Source organism: Taurulus bubalis (assembly GCF_910589615.1).
Source record: "Taurulus bubalis genome assembly, chromosome: 21".
Classification (NCBI taxonomy): domain Eukaryota; kingdom Metazoa; phylum Chordata; class Actinopteri; order Perciformes; family Cottidae; genus Taurulus; species Taurulus bubalis.
The window spans coordinates 9,941,619-9,966,051 of NC_136609.1; the positions used below are offsets into that span (position 1 = coordinate 9,941,619).

General features: G+C 45.1%; 3 protein-coding genes across 3 annotated transcripts; all 3 read right to left on the minus strand.

Moving 5' to 3' along the window:
* Positions 1-3,267: 3,267 nt before the first annotated feature.
* Positions 3,268-6,313, minus strand: chst10 (carbohydrate sulfotransferase 10). The gene is made up of 6 exons (XM_079236964.1): positions 6,261-6,313; positions 5,800-5,943; positions 5,607-5,716; positions 5,282-5,507; positions 5,095-5,200; positions 3,268-4,994 (listed from the first exon to the last, which is right to left on the minus strand). The coding sequence occupies exons 2-6, from the start codon at positions 5,891-5,893 to the stop codon at positions 4,442-4,444; spliced, it is 1,089 nt and encodes a 362-aa protein (XP_079093090.1). The 5' UTR covers positions 5,894-5,943; positions 6,261-6,313; the 3' UTR covers positions 3,268-4,441.
* Positions 6,314-7,075: 762 nt separating this feature from the next.
* Positions 7,076-9,025, minus strand: rpl31 (ribosomal protein L31). The gene is made up of 5 exons (XM_079236902.1): positions 8,997-9,025; positions 8,343-8,446; positions 8,025-8,150; positions 7,225-7,337; positions 7,076-7,136 (listed from the first exon to the last, which is right to left on the minus strand). Exons 2-5 carry the CDS (start codon positions 8,444-8,446, stop codon positions 7,105-7,107), a joined length of 375 nt encoding a protein of 124 aa, XP_079093028.1. The 5' UTR covers positions 8,997-9,025; the 3' UTR covers positions 7,076-7,104.
* Positions 9,026-9,881: 856 nt separating this feature from the next.
* On the minus strand, positions 9,882-20,501 carry zc3h13 (zinc finger CCCH-type containing 13). Its single transcript, XM_079236549.1, has 20 exons — positions 20,383-20,501; positions 19,436-19,612; positions 19,107-19,210; positions 18,808-18,922; positions 18,456-18,567; positions 18,115-18,281; positions 17,824-17,972; positions 17,498-17,698; positions 17,239-17,406; positions 16,797-17,143; positions 15,943-16,449; positions 15,564-15,812; positions 14,922-15,423; positions 14,617-14,813; positions 13,164-14,378; positions 12,382-13,047; positions 12,157-12,300; positions 11,826-12,026; positions 11,481-11,644; positions 9,882-11,343 (listed from the first exon to the last, which is right to left on the minus strand). The coding sequence occupies exons 2-20, from the start codon at positions 19,601-19,603 to the stop codon at positions 11,143-11,145; spliced, it is 5,577 nt and encodes a 1,858-aa protein (XP_079092675.1). The 5' UTR covers positions 19,604-19,612; positions 20,383-20,501; the 3' UTR covers positions 9,882-11,142.
* Positions 20,502-24,433: the final 3,932 nt, after the last annotated feature.

The window sequence follows — 24,433 nt, forward strand, 5'->3', positions numbered from 1 at the left end:
AGCCCAGTGGATACTGATTCATGTTTTTATTGTTTTCGACCAAAATCAGAATATTACATTAAAGTAAATCTGCATTTAAACAATATAATGATGGTTATATTGCCAGTTTATACTCAGATTCCATTTATTTCATGGTTGATAAGGTATTAATGTTGTAATTACTGCACGCTTTTCGACCACATTCAATTCTATATAATTTTATGTTATATTGTATCCTTATATGTCAACTTATGCACTATGCTATGTCATTAAATCTTTTTTCTTAATACCGTAAAAGTCGGGTTACAAGCCGCTTCTACCTCCGGTGGGTGTACCCGCTGTAGCAAGCTAGCAGCAAGCGCGAGCTAGCAGCTGCTGCTGCTACTGCCCGTGTCCCCTCTGCCCGAGTCGGGTGTCGAGTCGGGGCTGGTCCCGCTACCTTCGGTGGTTGTCGGGGAACTAGCAAGAGCGCTAGCGGGATCGCTAGCTGGCTACAGCGGGGAGCTAACAGGGACACTGACCGAAGGTAGTAGCGGCTTGTAACCCGACTTTTACGATATACATAATTATTGGAACATTATTAGACGGAGCCTGAGATCCAAGAGTTGCATTGCCAACGGCTGCTTCTCTGTAATATTTGTGCATATGATAATGCATAACTATAACCTTCACAGGCCTATGTTTGGCCATGGGTCTTATCAAAGTGTGCTTACATTAGCCAATGGTTGAAGAAGTATAATCAGATCTTCAACCTAAGTAGAGGTAGCAATACTGGAGTGTAAACATAATCTTGTAAGTAAAGTAAGTAAAAGTCCAGCAAAAGAACTTTGTAGGAAGAAATACCCATTCATAAACAGTACAAATAATCCACAATAGCACTATTATAGTGCTATTGTGGATAATTTGTTACTGTTTTACTGTTTACTTATATGTATTACTTGCTGTAATCCTGCAATTTCCCCAATGCAGGACTAATAAAGGATCATTTTATCTTATTTTATGTACATTATGATGCTCAATAATCTGCTTTCCTTGTAAAACATTTGTTTAAATAAAATTACGTCATTCAGTTATTACCTAGTTGTGTTTTCTACAACTTGATATGTTTTATCTTTTATGTTGAAGGAAAAGTCGACTCATTTCCGTTTTTGTCCTGCCTGCTTCTGTCTAACTTGACGCAGTCTCTGCTCGAGAACCGCACAAACACAGGAAGCCGGTCGGCTTCACACAGAAAGAAAAGGGCTGGGCCTCAAAACGTCGAGCATGGATGGTTTTTAATGCACTGTGCACACACACTCGAGTTACCACGCTTATAACAACCTGCATGTTTGCATATAAACAGTTCACACGAGCAGGTGCGATAGAGGCCGAGAGGAGCGGAGCCCCATCCCGCCCCACCACACAGCATCCTTGTGGACATGCGCATGATCGAGTGTCAATATTGGTAATCATGGGTGTGGCAAGTGAGCAATCTCAGGAGTGATGCTGGGTATTTAATGCATGGTTCCTAAAGCAAACATGAGGGACACACAGCATTACTTCATTATAAATGTATCACACTGGCTTTTAAAATCAGAGGTCTTACTCCCTTCTTCAAATATATACTGTATCGCTACATAACAGTACTTCATTACGTCATGGTTCTCAATTGAGTGTTGTGACAGTGATGTTTGGCAGAGTCAACCTCTGTAATGGTTTTTGGTAATTACCTCCTTTTAAATATGTAATTTGTTAGAGTTCAGTCAACGCAGGCGGTCTGTATTCTGCCTGTAGTCGTGTATATGCTGAACCCTTAAAGGCCTGTGCACTCAAAGGTGGTGCTACTACTTCATCGTTCTGTACGCAGATTTAAGTTGAATATAAAGCAGCTACATAGTGGAATAAATGCAAAAAAAAATACACTAGTTACATTAATGCACACTTTCATAAATATATATTGATACTACTCGATATGGATCTTCACTATCAATACCAAAATTAGAGAAAGTGTGTCAATTGGGTTGCGTTAAATTATTATTATTAAGTCCACTGCAGAGAGGACAGACGTTCAGCTGTAGCTTTCCAGTTATCCATCACAAACCCACAATGAATCTTCCAAAACAGAAAAGATAAGCTTTTGGTTAAACAGACTTCGACTCAACGTTTAAACAACGGGGCAAGACGAACCAGTCCGACAGGGTGAGAGAGGCCACCTGGCGTGGGGAGTCACTTATATATATATATATACATACATATAGAGAATATACATACATACATACATACATATATACACTACCATTCAAAAGTTTGGGGTCACTTAGAAATTTCCTTATTTTTCAAAGAAAAACACTGTTTTTTTCAATGAAGATAACATTCAATTAATCAGAAATACACTATACATTGTTAATGTGGTAAATGACTATTCTAGGTGGAAACGTCTGGTTTTTAATGAAATATCTACATAGGTGTATAGAAGCCCATTTCCAGCAACTATCACTCAGTGTTCTAATGGTACATTGTGTTTGTTCATTGCATAGAAGACTAATGGATGATTAGAAAACCTTTGTGCATTATGTTAGCACAGCTTAAAACAGTTATGCTGGTGAGAAGCTATACAACTGGCCTTACTATGAGCTAGTTGAGTATCTGGAGAATCACATTTGTGGGTTCGATTATACTCTCAAAATGGCCAGAAAAAGAGAACTTTCATGTGAAACTCTCCAGTCTGTTCTTGTTCTTAGAGATGAAGGCTATTCCATGCAGGAAATTGCGAAGAAACTGAAAATTTGTCTGGGTGACCCCAAACTTTTAAACGGTTGTGTACATACATGCATATGTATGTATGTATGTATATATACACACATACACATACCAAGCCAGATTCACAGTTAAGACACTTAGCTAATGCTTATGCGCCGTAAAGCAAATTAAATCCCTCTGACAAGGTAAGCTTGAGCGGAGGACACCGATACTGTAAACACTGCTCCACCCCGCACTGTCTTGAGATGTTTGTTGCCGACATATGGCTATGAAGTCATTGTTTTGCCCTGATTCCCATGGTTCAACGGTCAATATCAACAACCCTGTGTGGTGGAGACATTCATTTCTTAACTAAGCAGTCAAATGGGAGATGTTGTACTGCCCCCTTGTGGATATTTTATAGTATTGCAGCAACAAACAGAACATGTGGACCACATCCAGATGCCTGACTTGATGGTAAACTGCTTTCTCAGTTTGTGTGACACACACACACACGCACGCATGCACACGCACACACAGTCTTAGAATTGAGACACTGTCGCCTTCAGATTAATAATGATGTATTATAAATAGCAACATGTAGTACAAATGTTGAGTTGCAAGACATGTTAAGAACATTTACACAGTACATTTCTGATAGAAAAATTATCCTCTAAAATCCAGTGCCAATTTTCCTTCAATGTCCCAGTACGGTTAACAGCTGAATAAATGAAAAACATTGGATATCTTTCATGAGTTTCAGCAAAGGCAGAAGAACCAAAACAAATGGACACACTGAGGACTGGAGCCTTTATTTCAGTGTGCAAGTATTTTCATGATATTTGAAAAGTAATTTCCTGTCTTTCAAGACATTTAATGGATAGTTTGGGTGTATGGCGTGTCCACCATCATCTACTGTGGGTAATAAACTGACCATGAACCCAAAACACCCAAACTATCCATTTCATATGCCTTTAATATGCTTTTGCAGGTAAAAATATATAAAAAGGTAACACTGATTTGTAGCTCTTGTCAATGAAAAATACTGAAATAGTTTGTCAAATATTCTTAGCGTTCACACTCCTTGTCCAAAAAGTTAGAATCCCTGATACAGACTAGCTTCGCCTACGTTTAGCATGATAGCGAGAGGTACAGAAAAGACAGAACATGTCAAAACGCATAGCATTGTCTATAGCCTTCCTTTGAACCGGTGCCCCATACGGTGCAGTGCAGTAGCTACAATACAGGGTAACAGGCCTGTGTCCCTGGCATTACAGAGAACGCCTCTCTCTCTGAGGATAAGTCATTCATGGACATTAAATAGAAGATAGCAAATGGGTTCTGTACCTGTATTTCATCTTCATATTGACTTTTTCCCTCCCACACAAAATTATAAATTCTGTCATTACGTGATACTACGTTGCCTGTTCTCACATCCTTCTTTTGCAGCGACACTTTCTTTTCTCTTTACTGTATTTTGAGACGCCGGGTTTGCGGACACCCACTTGCCTGTCTCAGCTCCTCCATTCAAAAAAAATAGTTAAATACATGACCATTAGGCAGCACCTTTCAATCACAACCTTTCAGTTATTTCTAAAATAAGAATATTACAGCGTGTCTCCTGCGTACCAGGCTTTGAGGTCTGCCAGTGAGGTCAGCTACAATACACCCCTGTCTCAGTAAACCAAGGATGTTGAGAGGATTTCATATGAAAACATGTCTTTTAGTCAGTGTTAATCATTATTTAGTTCAGTAGAAAGTCTGGGCTTGGGTACCCAAACAGCTGAAAGTCCCCCTGGTATCGTGCGTAGAGGCGCCGGACGTCCCGCTTGCTGAGGCCTGAGAAGTATTGCTCCACCTTGGTCCTGTTGTAGCGGGTGATGCCTGGAGGAATGGCCGGGTAGGACACCTTATGGTCGATGCCTGCTGCTTTGAGGATGTGGGGTGCGTCCTGCTCCAGTGTCTCATGGTGGCCCACCACACTGTAGTGTATTTCACACGGCGCGCATAAATCTGCATAAGTCACCCAGTGGATGATGTGCTCACCGAACTGCCGGTCCACGCTGTGGCGGCCGTCCACGTCACCCAGGTAACGGACAAAGTCCTCAAAGTGCAGGCCAGAGGCGGCGTGGTCGCTGTCGCGGTGGAACTTGCGGTACTTACGGATGATGGCTGGGGCGATGTCATGCTTGTACCAAGGCTCGAAGCGCGGGTTCTTCACAAACTTGTCCTTGAAGGCGGAAATGAGGCGCTCAAAGGGGTCTCTCACGATGAAAAATTTAAAGTACGTGTTTAATCTGTTGAGACAAACAAGGGATTAGGGGAAAAAACGGTTGTGAGGGTGGATCCTGCTCCCTGCAGACAGGTCTGTATTCATCACAGTGAGTCTTAACCAACCTGTGAGTAATCTCTTGCGGCGTGAGTGAGGAGAGACGGGGGAGGCCGTTCTTCTCGTGGTCATGAACAAGGTTTTCTGGGATCTCCTCCACAGTGGGGAACGCTCCTGCCAATGTTGATAACACAAGTCATCGACTGAAGGAATAATAGTAAACACCGTTATTACCCTCAAGCAACCCACACTCACCATTGAGCACAATGAGGACCTTCTTCCATTGTGTGTTGCCCACTTTGGGCGTCTGGCAGAACAAGATCTTCTGCTTGTCGCAGACAAAGATGCGGTCCAGGACAAACTTGCTGATGGCGACGTGAGTCAAATTCCTGAGGCTGCTGTTATTGCACACAGTTGAGAGCAACTCGCTTCGCCTGTCCACGACTGACTGCCAATCGGTCACTGTAGGTCCCGCTGAGGTCTGACACACACAACACTAATGTGACTGATAGACTTTTTAATGACAGTGTTATTACAGAGCAAAACATGTGTATGTTTAGTAATCAGCTGCTCTCGTCACCTGATCGTATGGCTTTGGGGCTGGTTTCACTGGGCTGGAGACAGGAATGGGTTTCACCCCCTTGGTGCCCGGCACTGTCCAGCTCTGACCACCGACCCTCTCTCCATAGTCTAAAGAACACATGTAAAAGAGGGTTGATCACATTCAACCCTGTAACTGCCTGTAGTAATCAATACCAGGCATGACAGCTTACCATCTACAGCTCTGAAGCTGATGAACTTGCTGACAAACATCAGGATGAGCAGCACCCAGCCGCAAGCCCCGAGGAGCAGCCAGTGGTGCCGCATCGCTTCGCCCGTCAGCTGACGGCCATGGAAACACAGAGCGACGCTCCCACCTGGACACACGGAAGAGCCGTTAGCTTGAATATGTGTTGGCAACACGGCTGCTGAGACTAAAAGGTGTTGCAAGTGAACGACCCCTGTTGTCGGAAGTGACGTTGACCCTTCTAGCTGGAGGAGTCTCTATTATTGTTATAGGTAGCGTAGTTAGTTGCTAGCTAGTTAGCTTGTCAGTTAGCTAGCTTGTCGGTTGGTTAGCCAAACAGCTAGCCACACCTGTCCCTCCCAGATATGAAGCAGACAACTGGATCCATTCTCGTCTTTCTTCCAATGTCACAAACTGAGAGAGCACCAGAGCCGCCTCGCGTCTTACCTTCTTATTGAGTTACAGCAACTTCACAAACTCTGGAGGAAATGTAATGCGACGCCATCGTCTCTCGCCTGCTGCGTCCCTGTTCGTCACAACATCCGACTGCTAATAAACAAGTAGCTCCCTCTAGTGGCAGCATGGCGCTCATGCTTATTTACTGCTGCCATCGGTTTTCATTTCATGTATACATCGGTTTTAATTTGGGGATTTTATCCAGTCCAATATATAAGGAATAATGGATCTATTAAGAAATATTACCATTTCTGCAGTCTTAAGTTTCATTGCTGTTTCACTTTGCATGAAGCAGCTGTATGTGTAGCGCTTAATGTTTTTAACCTTAAATGCATTATTTTAACAGCCAGCATATCCACGTAGAATTTTTACTAACATTTAACTATGACTCAATTTAATGAGTACTGACTAAATTGTATACTACACAAAGGGATATTGTTTAGTGTCTTGTTGAACAGAGTCAGGCCTGACTGGTTTTGTGTCATCTGTATTACCGGGCTTTTTAATAAACATACAAATGGGTTGGTAGCAAAAGGTTCCTTGTCGCTGAGATGCTATGGATAGAAAGGGACATGGTTTGTCTGTATATTAGACACTATGCTCTTTACTGTTAAAAAAAAAAAAGATAGTTGCAGTCCAGTGAGCCTTCTTACAAAGCATGGAATAACAATTTACCTTTTTAAGAATACTAGTTTAGTACAATATTTACAGAAATAAATTATAAACATTAACGCAAATCTAAAAACACTCCAAATATAAGATTCAGTTAAGTGCAGAAACAAAAAAAAACACAAGACAAGAGGTCGTTTTATTTTATTTATTCGACTCGCAGAGTTTAGTTCTCATCAACGTTGACTGTCTGCAGACCTGTTGAGAAAAAGAGAGGGAAAAGATTAATTAAATGTCTTTACTGCTTTAGTAGGCGAATGGCAGTGTCAGCTAGTGGCGTATTTACCTTTGCATGTAGTGACAGGAACGTATGTGACCAGGGTGTACAGTTTGTTCGGGGAGTCCTCGTCCTCGTTACGTTTCCTGGACAGTCGCACGCGCATCCTGTAGGGCACATTTCTGCACAGCACACACACAACATGAAGTTACCATCTTAACTAAATCCAATCTAACTCATATGTTGACACAAAGCAGATGTTTCATGGCCTTGTATCAGAGAAGAGCGACTACAACTCCTGCAATAATCTTGTATATTCATTTTACACAGCGTTCAGAGTATGTTGACTTTTTAAAACCACTCTGACGTCTCAGTCCTTGGTACAAAAGGCACTTCTTGTCTGAGCTGACAGAAGGGTGGAGAAATCAGCATTTTACAAATTTCTTTTTTGCAAGATAGATCAAATCGAACTGCCTGTCGTTGGCAAAAAGAGCCCGTAAAAACATTGTGAGAATTATGCAATATTTAGAATTACAATGACATAAGTTCTCAGCAATTATTTTGTTGTGTCTTTTAACATATGTCCCCTTGATGAAATTCAAGCCGGTGGCGGACACTTGAACACTAATTGAACACTTCAAGTAGTAGTCAGACAAAAACACACCCTTTTCCTTTTCTATATTATGCAGTCTCACAGAAACCCTATACAAACTGTGCCCTTTCCCTGCACCACAAACTAACACGAGCAAGAGAATGCAAAGTGAGAGTAGGTGTGATGAAAAAAATAAACAGGTCTATCACAAATTGTTTTTACCAAGTTTGCTGTGCATTTTTGCTCAGACGTGAGTATCAACAGAGTATCAGCTCACCTGATACCCTTGCTCCACACTGCCTTGTTGAGGCGAGTGTCAATGCGGACATCAGGGGTTCCCATCTCCTTCATGGCGAACTTGCGGATCTCCTTGATGGCGCGGGGAGCCCTCTTCTTGAAACCACTGAAGAGGAGATGACACCATTGATCAAATCCAATACATTCCAGTTTTACAGTTGAATGTATCTGGGTAAACAATGTTTAGGCTTGCAAAATGTGATGGGCATGTGCCATAATACAACAAACGCCAACTGCTGTGCACAAGTGTCAGTTAAACACACATTTCCAGGGCCTAATGTGTCTTTGCAGTACTCACATTCCATGGATGCGCTTGTGGACATTGATGGTGTACTCTCTGGTCACTACCTCGTTGATGGCTGAACGCCCCTTCTTTTTCTCTCCTTTCTTGGTTGGGGCCATCTAGAAACAACATACAAGGATCACTGCGTTAGCATATGAATGCTACATTAATTGTGAACGTTACAAAGACTTAAATACATTGGAGGAACAGCACAGCTTAACTTAAAAGGTGTTTTGGAAGACTTTAGCTCTGCATTTATTTCATAACTCATTGAAGTGTCTAACGTTAGCATAGAGCTAGCTTGCTCTCATTTACGTAACTTTACGTCAGCTGGCCTGCAGGCTAAAGGGGAGATGAACAGCATTTACGCTACAAAAGCAATGTAAATAACTACCAGTGCTTTGAGCGAGAAACAGTATCACACTGTTTCTAGCGCCAAGTGGGCGCTGGACAGGCAGGCTAACTGAAGCCAATACGGTCGAAATCAACGCTGTAACGTTCTTCGGCTTTAAATGTATTTAAATACGTTAATCCACATAAAAAAACACACACAAAAAGGACAACCCACGGCTAATGTGTATATTTGGGGGAAATACGCGGTCAGATTTGTCTTTATTGGCCCAGGATGGTGATAGATTGTAGAAATAAAATTTCCGAAAAAATACTCACTTCGGCTTGTAGTTGAGGCGGAAGTCGGAAGGACGGACCAAAAGCAGAGAATTGTGGGTAAAGGAAATCGGTCCGTTTTATATGATGTTCGTGTACAACAAATGTAGGACTAAAGGTTCCGAGTTAGACGTGAGCGGTTCATGAAGATATTTGAGATAATGAAGACAAGGGGATGTAAATCTTTGTATTATCAGACTTTATAAAGAAACATGGAATATAACATGTTTATGTTCTCCATAAATATTATACTTATGTCACGTATAGAATTTATGCAACAAATGTTTTTCTTTTGAACAAGAATGTCAGCTTCCCTCAGTGTGGTATTATAGTGAATAACATAAACACACGTACAAGGCTTGGAATCAGTTAAGAACAGAAAATAAGACCATTCACAAAAAAATAGATGCTTTATTTTGTGCGTGAGGCTTTTCAGGTCTGCAACCAGCTATGAGACACCTGCTCTATTCTTGTCTCAAGTCTTCGTAAAAACACGTGTAATAAACCTTAAAGATAACACAAGTGTAAAAGTTATAAAATTGTGCATTTCCTCAGACTGTCAAAATGTAGGCAAAAAACAGCAACCGTAAGAGGATGTGGTCATATGTTAAATTCAGCACTTACCTCAAAATGCAAAAGATTGCATCTCTAGCTGCCCTCGTAGCTCACTGGGGTAATATATTGTTACACTCCTGATAAACTTGCTCTACATTTATGTCCTCCAGGTCCAAAATTGCCCTCATTTGGTAATATGTCATTACAATGTGAAAACGTCATTCTACATTTATTTTTCAGTAAAAAAAAAACAAAAATACAGCGTTAAATCAGATATCACTTTCACATCTCAAAATGTACCTTCTACCTTAGACAAAATAAATATGCAGTAGGAAAAGAGTTAAGGTCAGACTTAAGACAGGGGGCTACTTCAGACCCCACTCTCTCCATGTCTGTAGTGTCACTTTCAAGTCACAGTTGCATGGCCGGGAGGAGGTGTCATGTTGAATCCAGGTCTCTAAGATAACAGCGTTTCCCCGTTCCAATTATGTTCTTTAAGCTGTTCAGTGAAACACTGAAGCTGGTTCGTCCATTGATTTGTATCCAAGCACTCAAAGCATGCATGACCTGCACTTTTCAAGTGTCAATTGTGGAACTAAGAGTGATGATACAATCACACTCCAGGGGTTCAGCTTATCCACCTGTAAGTCTTTTTATTGTGACTCTGGCTGGTCAACAGCTGGAAAAACAGAAACGTGACGTGAAACTCAAACTATTTATGCTTTCTTAAAAAAAATTAAGCAGTCTAGTGTCTTTTCCTATCGGGGGCCATTTTGGCTGCTTTTTTTTGATGGTGTGGGCTGGTGAACGTTATGGAGAGGAAATCCACATGGCAGTGTTGGAGGTCTGGAACGCTGCAGTCTATAGTGTACGCTGCACTCACTTCAGTTCATAGGTAGACATTGCCAAACCATTCAAAACAAATACATCAAGCAAAAAACAATAATGTCTCCCAAGACTAACATTTGTAACAAATTACATTCAATAAAGGAATAGTTTGGCAGTGCTTATTTGTGAGAAACGTTCATTCAAGTCCCTGCAGGATGTTTCAGTGTTGTTGGTCAGTAACACTCTGCAGCAAACGCTTTAGATTTGCTCTGCAGATATTTTGTTATTACGACCTAAACAAAAATAGTAATACATCAAGCGTCACATGATTTGAAGGCTGAACAGTCACTTCATACAAAGCAAAAGACCCGTTCCAAAAATCAACATCTAACCATTTTAATGCACAGTCGTAGTAACCAATGCACAATAAACAAAAACAAAATAGTCATTCGAACTTGGTTAGGCAGGTGAAACTGACAGTTAAAAAGCTGCTCTAAAACATTGCAATGCACAAAAAGCTAAGTCATTTTAGGTGGGTTTTATGCCTCTGATACATGGTTCATGACACAGATCCATAGGCTTGAAGGTCCAGTAGTCTATGGCACAGTACTTGCAGATCATCCAAAACATGTAAAGCATAATGGAGTAAGATTCACAATTTTGCCGTTGTCTTTTATTTCCTCATGACTAAAAATGCTATGTATGAAATGGGACAGAGTCAGACCTGTTCACTTTCATGTGTTTGACTAATAAAAAAACATTTCTCCTAGGACACACACACCTCAGGCTGTGCCGCGCTGAGCTTACTACTACCAGCTGGAGCGACCACGGCCGCTGGTGCCGACCCACTTTCGGGCCGCTCTGGGCCCGCGGGTGGGCCGGCCATGGTCCTTCTGAAGAGACGCATGCTCATCTGCAGCAGCTCGGTGTCTACCACGGGCGCAGCGGGGTACTGCTTGGTCAGGCCCTGAGGAAGGAGAAGCAGATTAAAAACACATCTCTCTCTCAACAATGCAGTTGTATAAATGACGTCCAGACCAACGCCATGCCGATTGACACAAAGTAACCGCAGGATCCGTTGTCCCGTCAGTGATTGACATCTACCTTGTCATTTTTTAACAGCTGCCGGCGGATGGCGAAGTCCCTGCGGGCACACAGGGCCTTGCAGCAGGGCCCGAGGTTTCTCAGCAAACCTGCCCTCTCCACCCGCCTGTTCAGGGCCGCCATATTCAGAGCCCCCAGATCATGCTCAAACAGCTTGTCTGCATCTGGCAGGACGGAGTTAAAAAAATGGTTGAGGCGAATAGATCACACAATGATGTCTGTTATCATTAATAATAAGTTGTGATCTTAGAAAACTTCCCGTGTCCAATTTCAAATAAAAGGAACATAAGCAAGGCAGAAACAATAAGCATTGTTGTCACATGCTAAAGATGTCTAAACTCTCACCTTTGGGGTCGTCCAGCTCAGACTTGCACACCTCTCTGACTTGCTCCAGGAGCTCAGGCCCAGCGAGACGCTTGGAGATTCCCGCCCGAAGAAGCACGGCGCCTGGGGTGAACCGGAGCAACGCTGCTCCTGCTGCCCGGGGTTCCGGCTTCGTTTTGGGCATCAGGCTGGACCAGTCCACATCAATTACATCCAGAGGACCTGTCGACAAATGGCATTGATTTAAAAAGGAGTAGTGTACTTACCAAATAAATCGGTAAAGCAGAAATAAATAAACACATTTTCAAATTTAATAAAAGGACGGACAAAACATTTGTGCGTTTCCTGGTACCTGTAATTTTTTCATCGTCCTGCTGATCCTCTTTTTTCTGGCTGTCAGCCAAGATTTCATCCAGCTCATCGTCACTGATTGGTTCATACTCCTCTCCCACAGATGCAACTGACTGGCCATCGTCTTCTTTCCCATCATCGTCTCCTGAAAACACAAACATTCCATTAAATCCATGTTGGAAATTCAGAAAGAAAGGGACAAAATAAAGAATAAGTGTCTTCTTACCATCGACGCTGTCAGTCTTCTCCAGCTCCCGTTGCTCTCCCGTGAGATGGTGACTGTTGCTTGGTTTCTCCGGCTCTGGAGGGCTGAAGGCTTCTCTTGGCAGCAGAGGCTCATATTCGCTCCTCTCCGGTCTCATCATGTCCCCTCGCAGGTCTCCCCTCATGTCGCCCCTCAGGTCACCTCGTCCTGGGGCCCTGGGGTCCCCGTGGGGCGGCAGGTCCATCATCATTATCCTCTCCCTCTCTCGGTCACCTCGACTGTCTCTCTCCCGCTCCCTCTCTCGCTCTCTTTCCCGCTCCCGCTCGTGCTGCTGGATGAGTCCTTCAGGGAGTAAGCGTTCCCTGTCCCTGATGTCCCGCTCCCTCAGGAGAGGTTCCCGGCCAGGACGCATCAGTAGGGGCTCCCGTCCCCTGCTAGGCCAGTCCCTAGGTTCAGGCTCCCAATCTCTCTGCTGTTGGAGGGGCTGTTGGAGGAGCAGGGGCTGCTGCTGCTGCGGTTGCTGCTGCGGAGGCCGGAGGTCCTTTCGGTCTCGTTCCCGCTCAAACGGCTCCCTGTCTCTCTCCCGTTCTCGACTGTCGTAGGAGCCGGCGCGGGACCCTGACTTAGCCTGCCTCTCAGAGTCGGGGGAGCTACGCCTGGAGCTGTGGCTGCGGGAATCCTGCCGGTCTGTAAGACAGCAGAGACAGATATGAGTTAAACTGGGATCAGACTTCAGTGTTATAATTAAGCATGATCCTGTCAGTAGCATTTAGTTAAATGTAGTGTCAAGAGTGTTTTTCTACCTGAGGAGGTGCTGCGGCTCGGCTCTCCTCTTCTCAACTGGTCAATTCGAGACTTCCTCTCGGCCCCAGGAGGCTCAGTCACGACCGGCCTCTCTCTTTCCCTCTCTCGGTCCCGAGAGTTGGCGCCCTGCAGCCTGCCCCGGCGGGGTCGTGGACCTTGGGGGTCATCTCGGTGGGCCGGCTCGTTGGAGGGTGATCGCAGGCGTCTGGATGATGTGCGGCTCTGGTTGCTCCCCATGCTGCTGCTGCGCGTCTGCTCCGGGGGAAGTTTGCGGAGCAGCGGCTGGGACATGAGGGGCTGCGGAGTCAGAGACGGCAGCAGCATCGGGGGGTCTTGGGGGAGCAGAGGGGCGATGGGAAGAGGGTGGCACCGCTCCCTGTCTCTGCCCACTCTGGGACCACCACCTCTCTTAAGAGGCTCAGCCGGAACAAGGGGAGCTTGCGTTTCCAGTGGTGCTGCTCGGTCTGTGACATCATCATCTGACCAGTCACTGAAGTTGTCCATTTTGGACTGAGGAGGGGGATCTGTGTTGGCTCCAGTACCACGATGATCCGGCCTCATTGACGGCGGTGGCGTCCTGGGCCCTCGCTTCTTCTTATTAAGAGGCTGAGGGGCAGATAAATCCTCATCGGACACATCTGATTCTCCTTCTCGGGAGCGTTTCCTCTTTCGTTCAAGCGCCTTCTTCTTGGCTCCTTTCTTGGGCGAGTGTATGGGTGGAGGTCCCTCTATCGCACCGCTGGTTGGGGGCTCGGACTTGAAACGATCTCCCGCAGCTGCCAGAACGTTGCCACCGCCAACCTCTTCCTTACGACCCTTCTTCAGTCCCTTCCTCTGCAACTTTGTCTTCTTTTTACCCTCCTCATGGGACTGGGAACCAGCAGTGTCTCTGTCTTCGCTGCCAGTGGAAAGAGCTGAAGGAGGGGGGGGCGGAGTAGGCGGCGGAGGCGTGGACTCTCGCTGGTCTCTGACTCTGCTACGGGAGTCGGACGGGGTTTCTGCAAGGGGCTCTCCTCGTCTGTCGCCTGCTCTGCTCCGTTCCACGCGAGGCTCCAGGTCCTCATGGCGGCTGCGTGCTTCCCTTTTGTCCCCGGCTCCTCGGCGCTCCTCATCCTTCTTGGGCTTCTCATCGGTTGGCGCAGCCCTCGGCGGAGAACGCAACAAGAGCTCCTGGGGCCGCACCACCTGGCTCAGCATGCGGTTTTTGTCAGCACCTGCATATGAACAGTCACATGCCACGCTCAGTACTTTTCAAGCATTAAAGCAATCATTCTCATATCAGCTTTGACAACAGGCCTTTTTTCTGTGGCTACCATTTGATGGTCTTCATTGGAGGCAACTGCCATAACATGATGAACAGTTTGTTTCCATTGACTTATTATTTTTTGGTACTTGCAGTATCTGAGCAGTGCAATAAACACGAGTGTGTCCTCGCAAAATTAATTCCCTTACTGTCAGGTGGATGCAGACACACTGGGCTGGGGAGGAGAGGCTGGGGGTGGAGCTTGGCCGGCCCTCGGCCAATCGGGCGCTCACTTTTCTCTTCTGCACTGTTGTACCCGTCGCTGTCTGCAGGACTGAGGTCCCGAGTCGCTCGCTTAGGCGAGGCTCTGGGGCTCGGGCTGCTCTCCACCCTGGGCCTCTTGCGACTAAAAGGGAGAAAGGAGGAGAATTATCACCAAAAAACTGCATACAACCTGGTATTGGAGAAGCACAGTAAAGAGCAACACTAATAAATTGTGTAGGCTTCTACTTGCCTCGTCTTGCGGTCATCCCGGGTGTCTCTGACGGTCCGGTCGTCCCTGGTGTCATCTCTCCTCTCCCGCCTTTCCTCTCGTCCTCTCTCTCTCTCCCGCTCCTCCCATTCCCGCTGCCTCTCTCTCTCCCGCTGCTCGCGCTGCTCCCTCTCTCGCTCTCTCTCCCTTTCCCTCTCTCGCTCCTTCCTCTCCCGCTCCCTCTCCCGTTCCTCCCTCTCTCGCTCCCTCTCCTCCCGCTCCCTTTCCCTCTCTCGTTCTCTCTCCCTCTCTCGTTCCCGCTCCCTCTCCCTGGCCCGCTCCCTCTCCGCCTCCTTCTCTCGCTCCTTTTCCCTCTCCCTCTCCCTCTCCTTCTCCTTCTCCCTTTCCCTCTCTCGCTCCCGGTCACGGGTCCTGTCATCTCTTCTCTCCTCGGGTCTATCTGTCCTGCGGTCCTCCCTCCTCTCTTCCCTCTCAGACTCCTCTGATCTCCCCTGGTGTCTATTTGGAGAAGCTGCTCGTTGATCTGGGAAAACAGAAAGTAAAAAAAGCTTAGCCCCCAAAAATGTTTATAAAAAAAAAAAAAAAAAAAAACTGTACAACTAAAACATTCAACATGTTTTTTATTTTGCGCAGGCTTATTATAAAACAAATCCTCACCGCCACCTCGCTCTCGGTTGTCTCTGCGATCGCGCTCTGCGTGCCCTCCTCTCCTGTCGTATGAGGAGTCTCTGGCCTGCTCTCCTCTCCGGTCACCCTCGTAGCGATCTCTGTCTGAGCCCCTCTCAGAGCTCCTTTCGGTAGCACTGCGATCGGTGCTCCTCTCTACACTCCGCTCACGCACCGCGCTGCTACGCGACTCCCAGTTGTCATGGCTGCTCTCCAGTTGGGAACCCCGGGAGTTCCTGTTTGAGCCTTAAAGGAAATAAAAAAATGTCTTCAAAAAGGAAAAGAGACAGGAACTTGTGCTGTAAAGATTACCTTTGTCCATACTAAACATTTCCTTATGACCACAAACAAAACACAGTACGGAAATAAACCTTACCTTTATCAGAAGTTTCATTAGCACGCCCTCTCCCTCGTCCGTTTCTCTCAGTTCTGTCTGTCCTGTTCTCCGTCCTTACTTCAGCTCTCCCTCCATCTTCCCGTCCATGACCTCTCCCATAACTCCTGTCCTCCTGAGCCGGTTCCTCCTTCCTGTGGGTGTCAGTCCTCTCCCTCTCCTTTTCTCGCTCTCTGTCCTTCTCCTTCTCCCTCTCCTTTTCCTTCTCCCTCTCCTTCTCCCGGTCCCTCTCTCGTTCCCGTTCGCGGTCACGACGCTCCAGCGACTCTCGACTGGAGCGGGTCTCCGCTCTGCTCTCTCTGGAGTCCTTTAAGTCCCTGGTGTCTCGATGGTCACGAGAGTCTCGGGTCGTTTCCCTTCCTCGTTCGCGAGCGTCCCGTCGCTCACGAGCCTCTCTGGTCTCCCGGTCATCGCGACCGTCCCGTGATGAAACCTGTTCAGAGTCATAGTCCCGATCATCGCGCTCTTTTTCTCGCTTGCTGCGGCTTTCTGTTTGTAAGAGAGACAAAGTTGAACAACTGATGAAAGAAATAATTTGCAATGCAATTGCTTAATAGATCAGAATGGTTGCAGTTTAGTTTTTCATTTTCTGGGAGGATGTGAAAGGTAATAATCCAAGTTTGATTATTTATATTTTTACCTTTATTCACTAACAGACACTTAACACTAAATAAAAATCACAATGAAGTTTGATAACGCATAGTTAACCATTACCTATTATAACCGTATTTCATAAGAAACCTTGTGTTCAAAGTGTTAACTTGATGTTAAATATGGTAAAAAAAAGATCAACTATGAGAGAAACCAGAGAACACAGTACTAGAACATAAAGTTACCATCTCTGCGCTCCTGCCTGCGCTCCTGAGCAGGTGGACTTCTCTCTCTTTCGCCGCGGCTCCTCTCGCGGCCCCTGGAGTGGCGCTGGCTGGGGCTCGATCGGTCAGATCGGCGGTGGGGAGAGGAGGCGCTTTGGGAGGCGAGGGGTGATCGGGAGCGCCGGGAGCTCGGAGGAGAGGAGGCAGACGCCGGGGCCGCCGCGCTGCTCCGGTGGTAGGTGGGAGAGGACGAGCGGCGGCGGCGAGGAGACGAAGAGTGCCTCTGGGCAGAGGAACCCGAGTGGGAGGAGGGGGAGTGGTGGCGTGGAGGGGTGGGGGTGCGCTGGTGCCGTGGAGGAGAGGGTGACCTGAAGTGACAAAGGATCGTTATTTACCGAATAAATACTGTTATGATCATTACCAAACAATAACGACACACAGCAAAATAAAAAGGTGTGCTTACCTGCGAGGAGGGGAGACCAGTGTGGGGGTCTTATGGGACGAAGCTTTAGGAGAAGTGGATTTCTTCCTGGCGGGGGGTGAAGTGCACCTGGAGGGAGATGACATGCTACCGGAACGCTCCTCAGATGTCAACGACCGCTTGGCCTTGTGGGAACTGTCGGATCGGTCCCTGTGTTCAAGAAGAGGAATCCTGAGATAAATGGCCGCCCAGAACACTCATAAGAAGATTTAGCTTAATGTTGATTACACCATTACTTTACCTGCGTTTCTCCTTCTTCTCTTTGTGTTTTTCTGTATCTCGCCCCCGATCTTTCGCCTCCTTCTGCTTCTCCTCAGATTTCTCCTTGTTCTTGTGCTTGCCTTTGTGTTTCTTCCCAACCACAGGAATATCTAGAGGGACTGGGGGAGGAGGACTGGGGGTCCTGGGCCCTTTCTTCTTACTGTGGCTCCCTTTTGAAGGCCTGGACGTAAGAGGATAGAATAATTCTCAATCAGTTCTTGCTTCCCAAATGTCAGTAAAAAAAATTGTGGAGTCGTTTATGAGACATCCGTGAATCTAAAAAACAAGTGCAACCCAGACTCTTACCTGGTAGATTCTGCAACGGGTGAGGGCACTAGTGCCTTCTTCTCTTTCTTCCCAGAGCCTGGGCCTTTGGTTCCACTTTTGTGTTTTGGGGATCCACTTGACTTCCTGGATGAGGGTGAGTCTTGCTTGCTTAACGGCTCCGGGGAGGCCTGAGGGACAGATTCGACAAGACCAAATTCAAACCAGAGTCCATCCTACACTCAGCTGCTCTCCTGGAAGTAGACATCCTTAAAATAAAATTAAAAATGATCTTCTTTGAATTTCAAAGAAAGGCAGAAACAAGTTATTTACTTTAGGCATGGCGGCGGCTCTTGTTTTGGTGGGGGTCTCTTCTTTCTTTATGACAATCTCCTCCCTCTTATCCAAGTTCTCCTGCTCCAATTTCATCAGCTCCCGCTGAATCTTCTGTCGCTTCATCTCGAGGGATAACTCGTAGTCGTAGTCACCGATATCAGAGTCTTTTTAAGTCAAACAAAGAAAACAGAGGTTTCTGTAGAAAACTCTCAATCTTAGAACCTGTCATGTCAAAGCCCACGTTGATAATAATTACTTCATTTCGAATGTGAAAATCAAACGGAAATTACCAAATCCTCAGGCCACTTGTTCTTAAAACTTGAACAAAACAAGCTAACCTTCGCGGTTGGTTTCCCACTCTGTGGGCTCTTCTTCACTGGCTGGGGTGCGCTCCTTTGTGATCTTTATATCCTCCTTTTCCCGGTGTCGGCCTCTGGAGGAGTCTCTCTGCTGTAGATAGATATGGACACGGATGTTAGAACGACACCCACATGTTGCGTCACTTCCTGTGCTTATTCTATACGGGCACTGTGTGTTGTAGTTCCAGGTTCAAATTCCAAGTCAAAAACAGCTTCAGAATCAGGGTCCGTGGTGGCACCAGAACCTTTTACTTTATTTTATCATCATTTACACAGTTTGACAATATATTACTTCTTAAAATATTAGAGACTGAAGGAGCAGAGAACTCACTCTCGCTGTGGGGGATGTGGGCTCGTCTAGATCTCGCTTCAAGTTTTCTGGGTCAACATCCTGTCTTTTATTCTTCATCCTCTCCCGCAGATCACCTGTGGGTCTCTCGGCTGACCTGCTCCGTTAAGACATACACAGACATAAATGCACAACGTATGCGTCAACAACACTATGGATAATAAGACTTTTGTTTTTACGCGAGCAAGACCAAAAAGTAACAGCAATAAGATTGAATAGGGTCTCAAAACTAACATCCTGATAGTCATACACCAAAGTAAATTTAAAACAAGCCACCTTACCGGCTGAAGCTAAATCCTTTGCCTCGTGGCTGAGTTCCATGTGTGTAGCGACAAGTGTTGCCGTAACTGCAATTACCGGTCTTCAGCCAATTTCTGCAGTGACTCTGAAAGACACATACAAATGAGCCTGATGAGATACAGGAACATCTACTGAAACGAGACAAACATCCCAGCAGGGATACGAAGTTCAGTAAAACACATATTTCATGAGGCTGTTAAAAAGGTGCTTAAGTGGTCCCTAAGCGGGCAAGTGGATCACAATCTCTGCAAAAGGAGCACAGGTTTGTCCCAATGAAGTATTATGCTCATAAGTATGAGGTGACACATACATCAGCAGCATTACTCCCAGTGCTGGGGCCAAGTCTTTCAAACACACTGGGCCGGCGGGACGGGGCGGCGGGGTTGCTGGTGCTGCTGGTCGTGGTACTGCTGCTGCTGCTGCTATCAGATATGGTTTTTGAATTCTCCACTGTTACCTTCCGCCTGATCTTGGACATTCTGCAGGACTGGAAAAAATGACAAACAATGCTTTATGAAATGTCAATGATTAATCATCTGCATCAAAACTACACAGAATAAATAAGTATGTAACATTGTATAAAGAGTTAATGAGCTCATGGAGTAAAATCCAAGCAGAATAAATCAGTGTCCCATATTTAATAACAGTTATTGATCTCGAGCCTATTAAGGATATATCACAGTTAAAAACAAATGACAATTATCTTTTTTTTTAAATACAACTTTGCTCCACCAAAATATATTTGCAGTGTGACTACACTTCCTAGTCTGATTTCATTCATTCTGCATCAGGTATAACATTTAATATGTTAGCAACGTAAATTGCCCACCAATAATCCCTGTACGAGTGTAATACACACGTGGCGCCCTGCAGTTATACTATAGGTGGCAACACATTCAAAACATAAACACATGCAAATGTCTTGGCCTCTTGACGTCTGTGCAGCTGCTTCTCGCTTCCTTCTAACGAGTCTTGCTGTTAGCTTAATGTTAGCTCTAAGTTTCTCGCGAACTACACTTTTGTTTAAATGTTTTACATTCAAAAACGTGTGTGTGAGAGATTTGACTGCTTCGCCCGTTAAAGACTGACTACCTCATGCTGAAAAAACACTCAAATGAAGGAAGGCTAATGATAAAGTTAGGTTAGTTAACTAACGAAGAGCTAATGACTTAATGTTGCATCTTAGCGCGAGGCCTTCAAACGAGCTTCAGTCGCGTGCTTGATGGATATTATAGCAACAAAAAAAAGCCGTCTCACCCAAGATATTTATTTGGCGTCGCATCTACTTAAGTCCAGGAAGTGGATTCAGCCCTTGTAGAAATAGCAAGGCTTATTCTTTAAAGGCAGAGGCAGAAACTGCCATTGGTCCCTTCATGGTGGCGGAGGGTGAGCGTTTGTCTTTCTTCTTCGGTGGTTTTTTTGAGACGTTCGCACTCCAGGGTGTTGTTGCATTACCGCCATTCACCGAACGTTCGCCGTCTTCTTCTTCTTTGGGGTTAATTGGCGGTTGACAAACAACGAATCGGTGCATTACCGCCACCAATTGGTGTGGAGTATGAACTAGGACTAGGACATCTGGTACTTACATTATTAAAACTAAATAAAAACACAAAATATGAGTTAGTCTAAGATACTGAAATAGTAACTGATAACATCTTCTTTAGAAGTTATTTCAAGCCGTACAGTTTGGATAACTGAGTCTATATTAAGACCAAACACACTATCAACATCATCAATAACATTACTATGACCTTATATCCACTCACCAAGAATAAGAGCAACCATTATTAATATTTGTGTATGTATATATGCATGATGGTGTAGTTTGTGTGCAATTTTTTTTTATTAAACCTGCCGGGGCGTGAATCTAAGCTCCAGTCTTACTTCAATCTCTGTTGCTGTTAATCCAGATCTTTTATTGACATGCTTAAAACAAACAAAATACAGATTCAAAGTAACAACTTCAAACCACAAAAATAGGAAAATGTAATGACTAAAGACTGAAATTAATTGCAGTTACTGATCAGAATCAGAATCAACTTTATTTACACACACGTGGAATTAGGACCGATATACAAACATAAACTAGACAGAATATTGGAAACATCTGTCTACATGTGGAATGTTATGTTGATGTTATGTGGTTCATGGAGGTGGCAGGACACCGTCTGCCTTGTAGAGCAGGGGTTCTTAGCCTTTTGGACCTAATTGATCTCACTCTGTTTGATTGGTATTTAATAACTAAAATCAAATACACCTTCAGTTTAAAAAGCAAAGACAGTGTCAAATAGATCACATGATACAATGTGATTTTCACAAAGACGTTTATTTATCATGTGTATATAAACCTGCCCATACAACCAAACACCCAACAGGCTAACAATTTATGGAACAAGAACAATACAATTACTCATTTAAAAAGGGTTAAGTCAGGAGTATTAACCCAAAAATAACTAATAATTAGATTTGACAACAAAAACAAAAGAGGGGCTCTAAAAAAAATTAACAATGATTGGTCAGCTATTAGTGTTCAGAATTATTATACAACCATCTGAAAAACGAAAATGTTCTTGTTTTTTTGTTAAAGTGGAAAATAATAAACAAACTCAAAATGTACAAACAAACATTTGACAGTTCAAAAACAGAAATTCGTGACCAATATAGCCACCCTTCTTGTTAATATCAGCAATAAGCCTCTGTTCATGGATTCTGTCGGTTTCCTGATCTGTTTACGATCTATTGTTCTTGCACAGCCTCCCAGACTCTGTTCAGAGAGCTGGACTGTTCTCCTTCCCCGTAAACATCCGATTTAAGAAGGGCCCACAAGTCCTCAGTGGGGTTTATGTCAGGTGAGGAAGGGGCCATGTCATGATTCTTCCATCTTTACTGGCTAGACATGCAGGGGAGGACTTCTATGCATGCGATGGAGCATTGTCCTGTATACAAATCACGGCCTTCTTGAAAGATGCAGCATTTTCCCTGGACCACCGCTTCAACCCTAAAACGTCCAGCTGGCCCATGCCTGTAACCCACCTCCCCCTTGCTGGCGTCTTGGCCCGGTCTCGACGTTTCAACTTGTGGGTCTTGTTCCGTGGTGGTCGGGGTTCATCCTTCTTCGCCGTGGTAATGTCTCTGAGCACTGAACACCTCGTGCTCCTGGGCACTCCAGGTAGGCTGCAGTTCTGGAATACAACAGCACTGGAGGATGACGGGTTTCTGGAAGCTTCACCTGTGACTCCGGGTCTCTTTAACTCTTTGGAAGGTCTTTTTACCTCAACACGTTTCTTGCGTTGACCATTTGCAATGAAATGTTTGATGGTTCTGTGATCACGTCCCAATATCTTAGAAATTTCAAGAGGGCTGGATCCCTCTGAAAGACACTTCATAATTTGTGACTTTTCAGAGTCAGTTAAATCTCTTTTCTGGCCCATTTTGCCTGAGGAAAAGAAGCGGCCTATTACTTACGCACACCTTGATATAGGGTTTTGATCTCCTTAGGCCAAATATAAAAATCACAGTTGGAGTTGCCAGTCAGTTACACGACAGACCTTTTCAGCATCTGTAGTCCATTTTCCTTTCTCTTTGGAAAAAAAACACCGGCGAGCGCTGGATGTTTGGTTTCTAGATGCCGCTTTTGTTCTGACGCCTTCGGTGCTGCGTTAGCTAGCGAGGCTAGCGTTAGCACACACTCCACACACGGCTCTGCCTCGTCACCCCCTTTCACAAAGCCCAACTTAATGAAGTCAGGATTATACTTGCACGACCACTTATACGTTTGGGGGAGTTCGGCACCACTTTCGTCTTCACGTCTTCGCTTTAAATACTTCTCTATAACTTTAGCTACATGCTAGAGTCTGGCTGAGTGTCTTCTTCTGCCTATTGGATACTTGTTAACTGACTGACGCATTACCGCCACCAAGTGGTGGCAAGCTATATTGTAACTGAGCGTCTCATTGATACCAGCAATGTCTCTGGGGCGGTCCCGCGGCCCACAGGTGAAACACGGAAAGTTGTTTGCGGTCCTCTAGGTTAGTAATAGATAGTAATTAATATGAACTGGAACAGGCTGGTTATAAATACATAAAATCACGAGATGTACACTCTACGGTGATTCTTAACCTAGAGGGCCGCAAAAAACTTTTCGTGTTTCACCTGTGGGCCGCGGGACCGCCCCAGAGACATTGCTGGTATCAATGAGACGCTCAGTTACAATATAGCTTCCCACCACTTGGTGGCGGTAATGCGTCAGTCAGTTTTTAACAAGTATCCAATAGGCAGAAGAAGACACTCAGCCAGACTCTAGCATGTAGCGAAAGTTATAGAGAAGTATTTAAAGCGAAGACGTGAAGACCAAAGTGGTGCCGAACCCCCCCAAACGTATAACGTTAAGTGGTCGTGCAAGTATAATCCTGATTTTAAGTTGGGTTTTGTGAACGGAGGTGACGAGGCAGAGCCGAGAGCCGTGTGTGCTAACGCTAGCCTCGCTAGCTAACGCAGCACCGAAGGCTTCAGGACAAAAGCGGCATCTAGAAACCAAACATCCAGCGCTCGTACGAAAGCCGGTGGGATTTTTTTCAAGAGAAAGGAAAATTAACTACAGACGCAGAAAAGGTCTGTCGTGTAACTGACTGGCAACTCCAAATGTGCTTTTTAAATTTGGCCTAAGGAGATCAAAAACCAGTTATATCAAGGTGTGCGTAAGTAATAGGCCGCTTCTTTTCCTCAGGCAAAATGGGCCAAAAAATAGATTTAACTGACTCTGAAAAGTCACAAATTATAAAGTGTCTTTCAGAGGGATCCAGCCCTCTGAAAATTTCTAAGATATTGGGGCGTGATCACAGAACCATCAAACATTTCATTGCAAAAGGTCAACGCAAGAAACGTGTTGAGGTAAAAAGACGCAAATTAACTGCCAAAGAGTTAAAGAGAATCAAAGGTGAAGCTACCAGGAACCCGTCATCCTCCAGTGCTGTTGTATTCCAGAACTGCAGCCTACCTGGAGTGCCCAGGAGCACGAGGTGTTCAGTGCTCAGAGACATTGCCACGGCGAAGAAGGATGAACCCCGACCACCACGGAACAAGACCCACAAGTTGAAACGTCGAGACCGGGCCAAGGCGCCAGCAAGGGGGAGGTGGGTTACTGGCATGGGCCAGCTGGACGTTTTAGGGTTGAAGATGGACTCAAAACCAACTCCCAAACCTACTGCTCGTTTTTAGAAGATACTTTCTTCAAGCAGTGGTCCAGGAAAAAGTCTGCATCTTTTTCAAGAAGACCATGATTTGTATGCAGGACAATACTCCATCATGC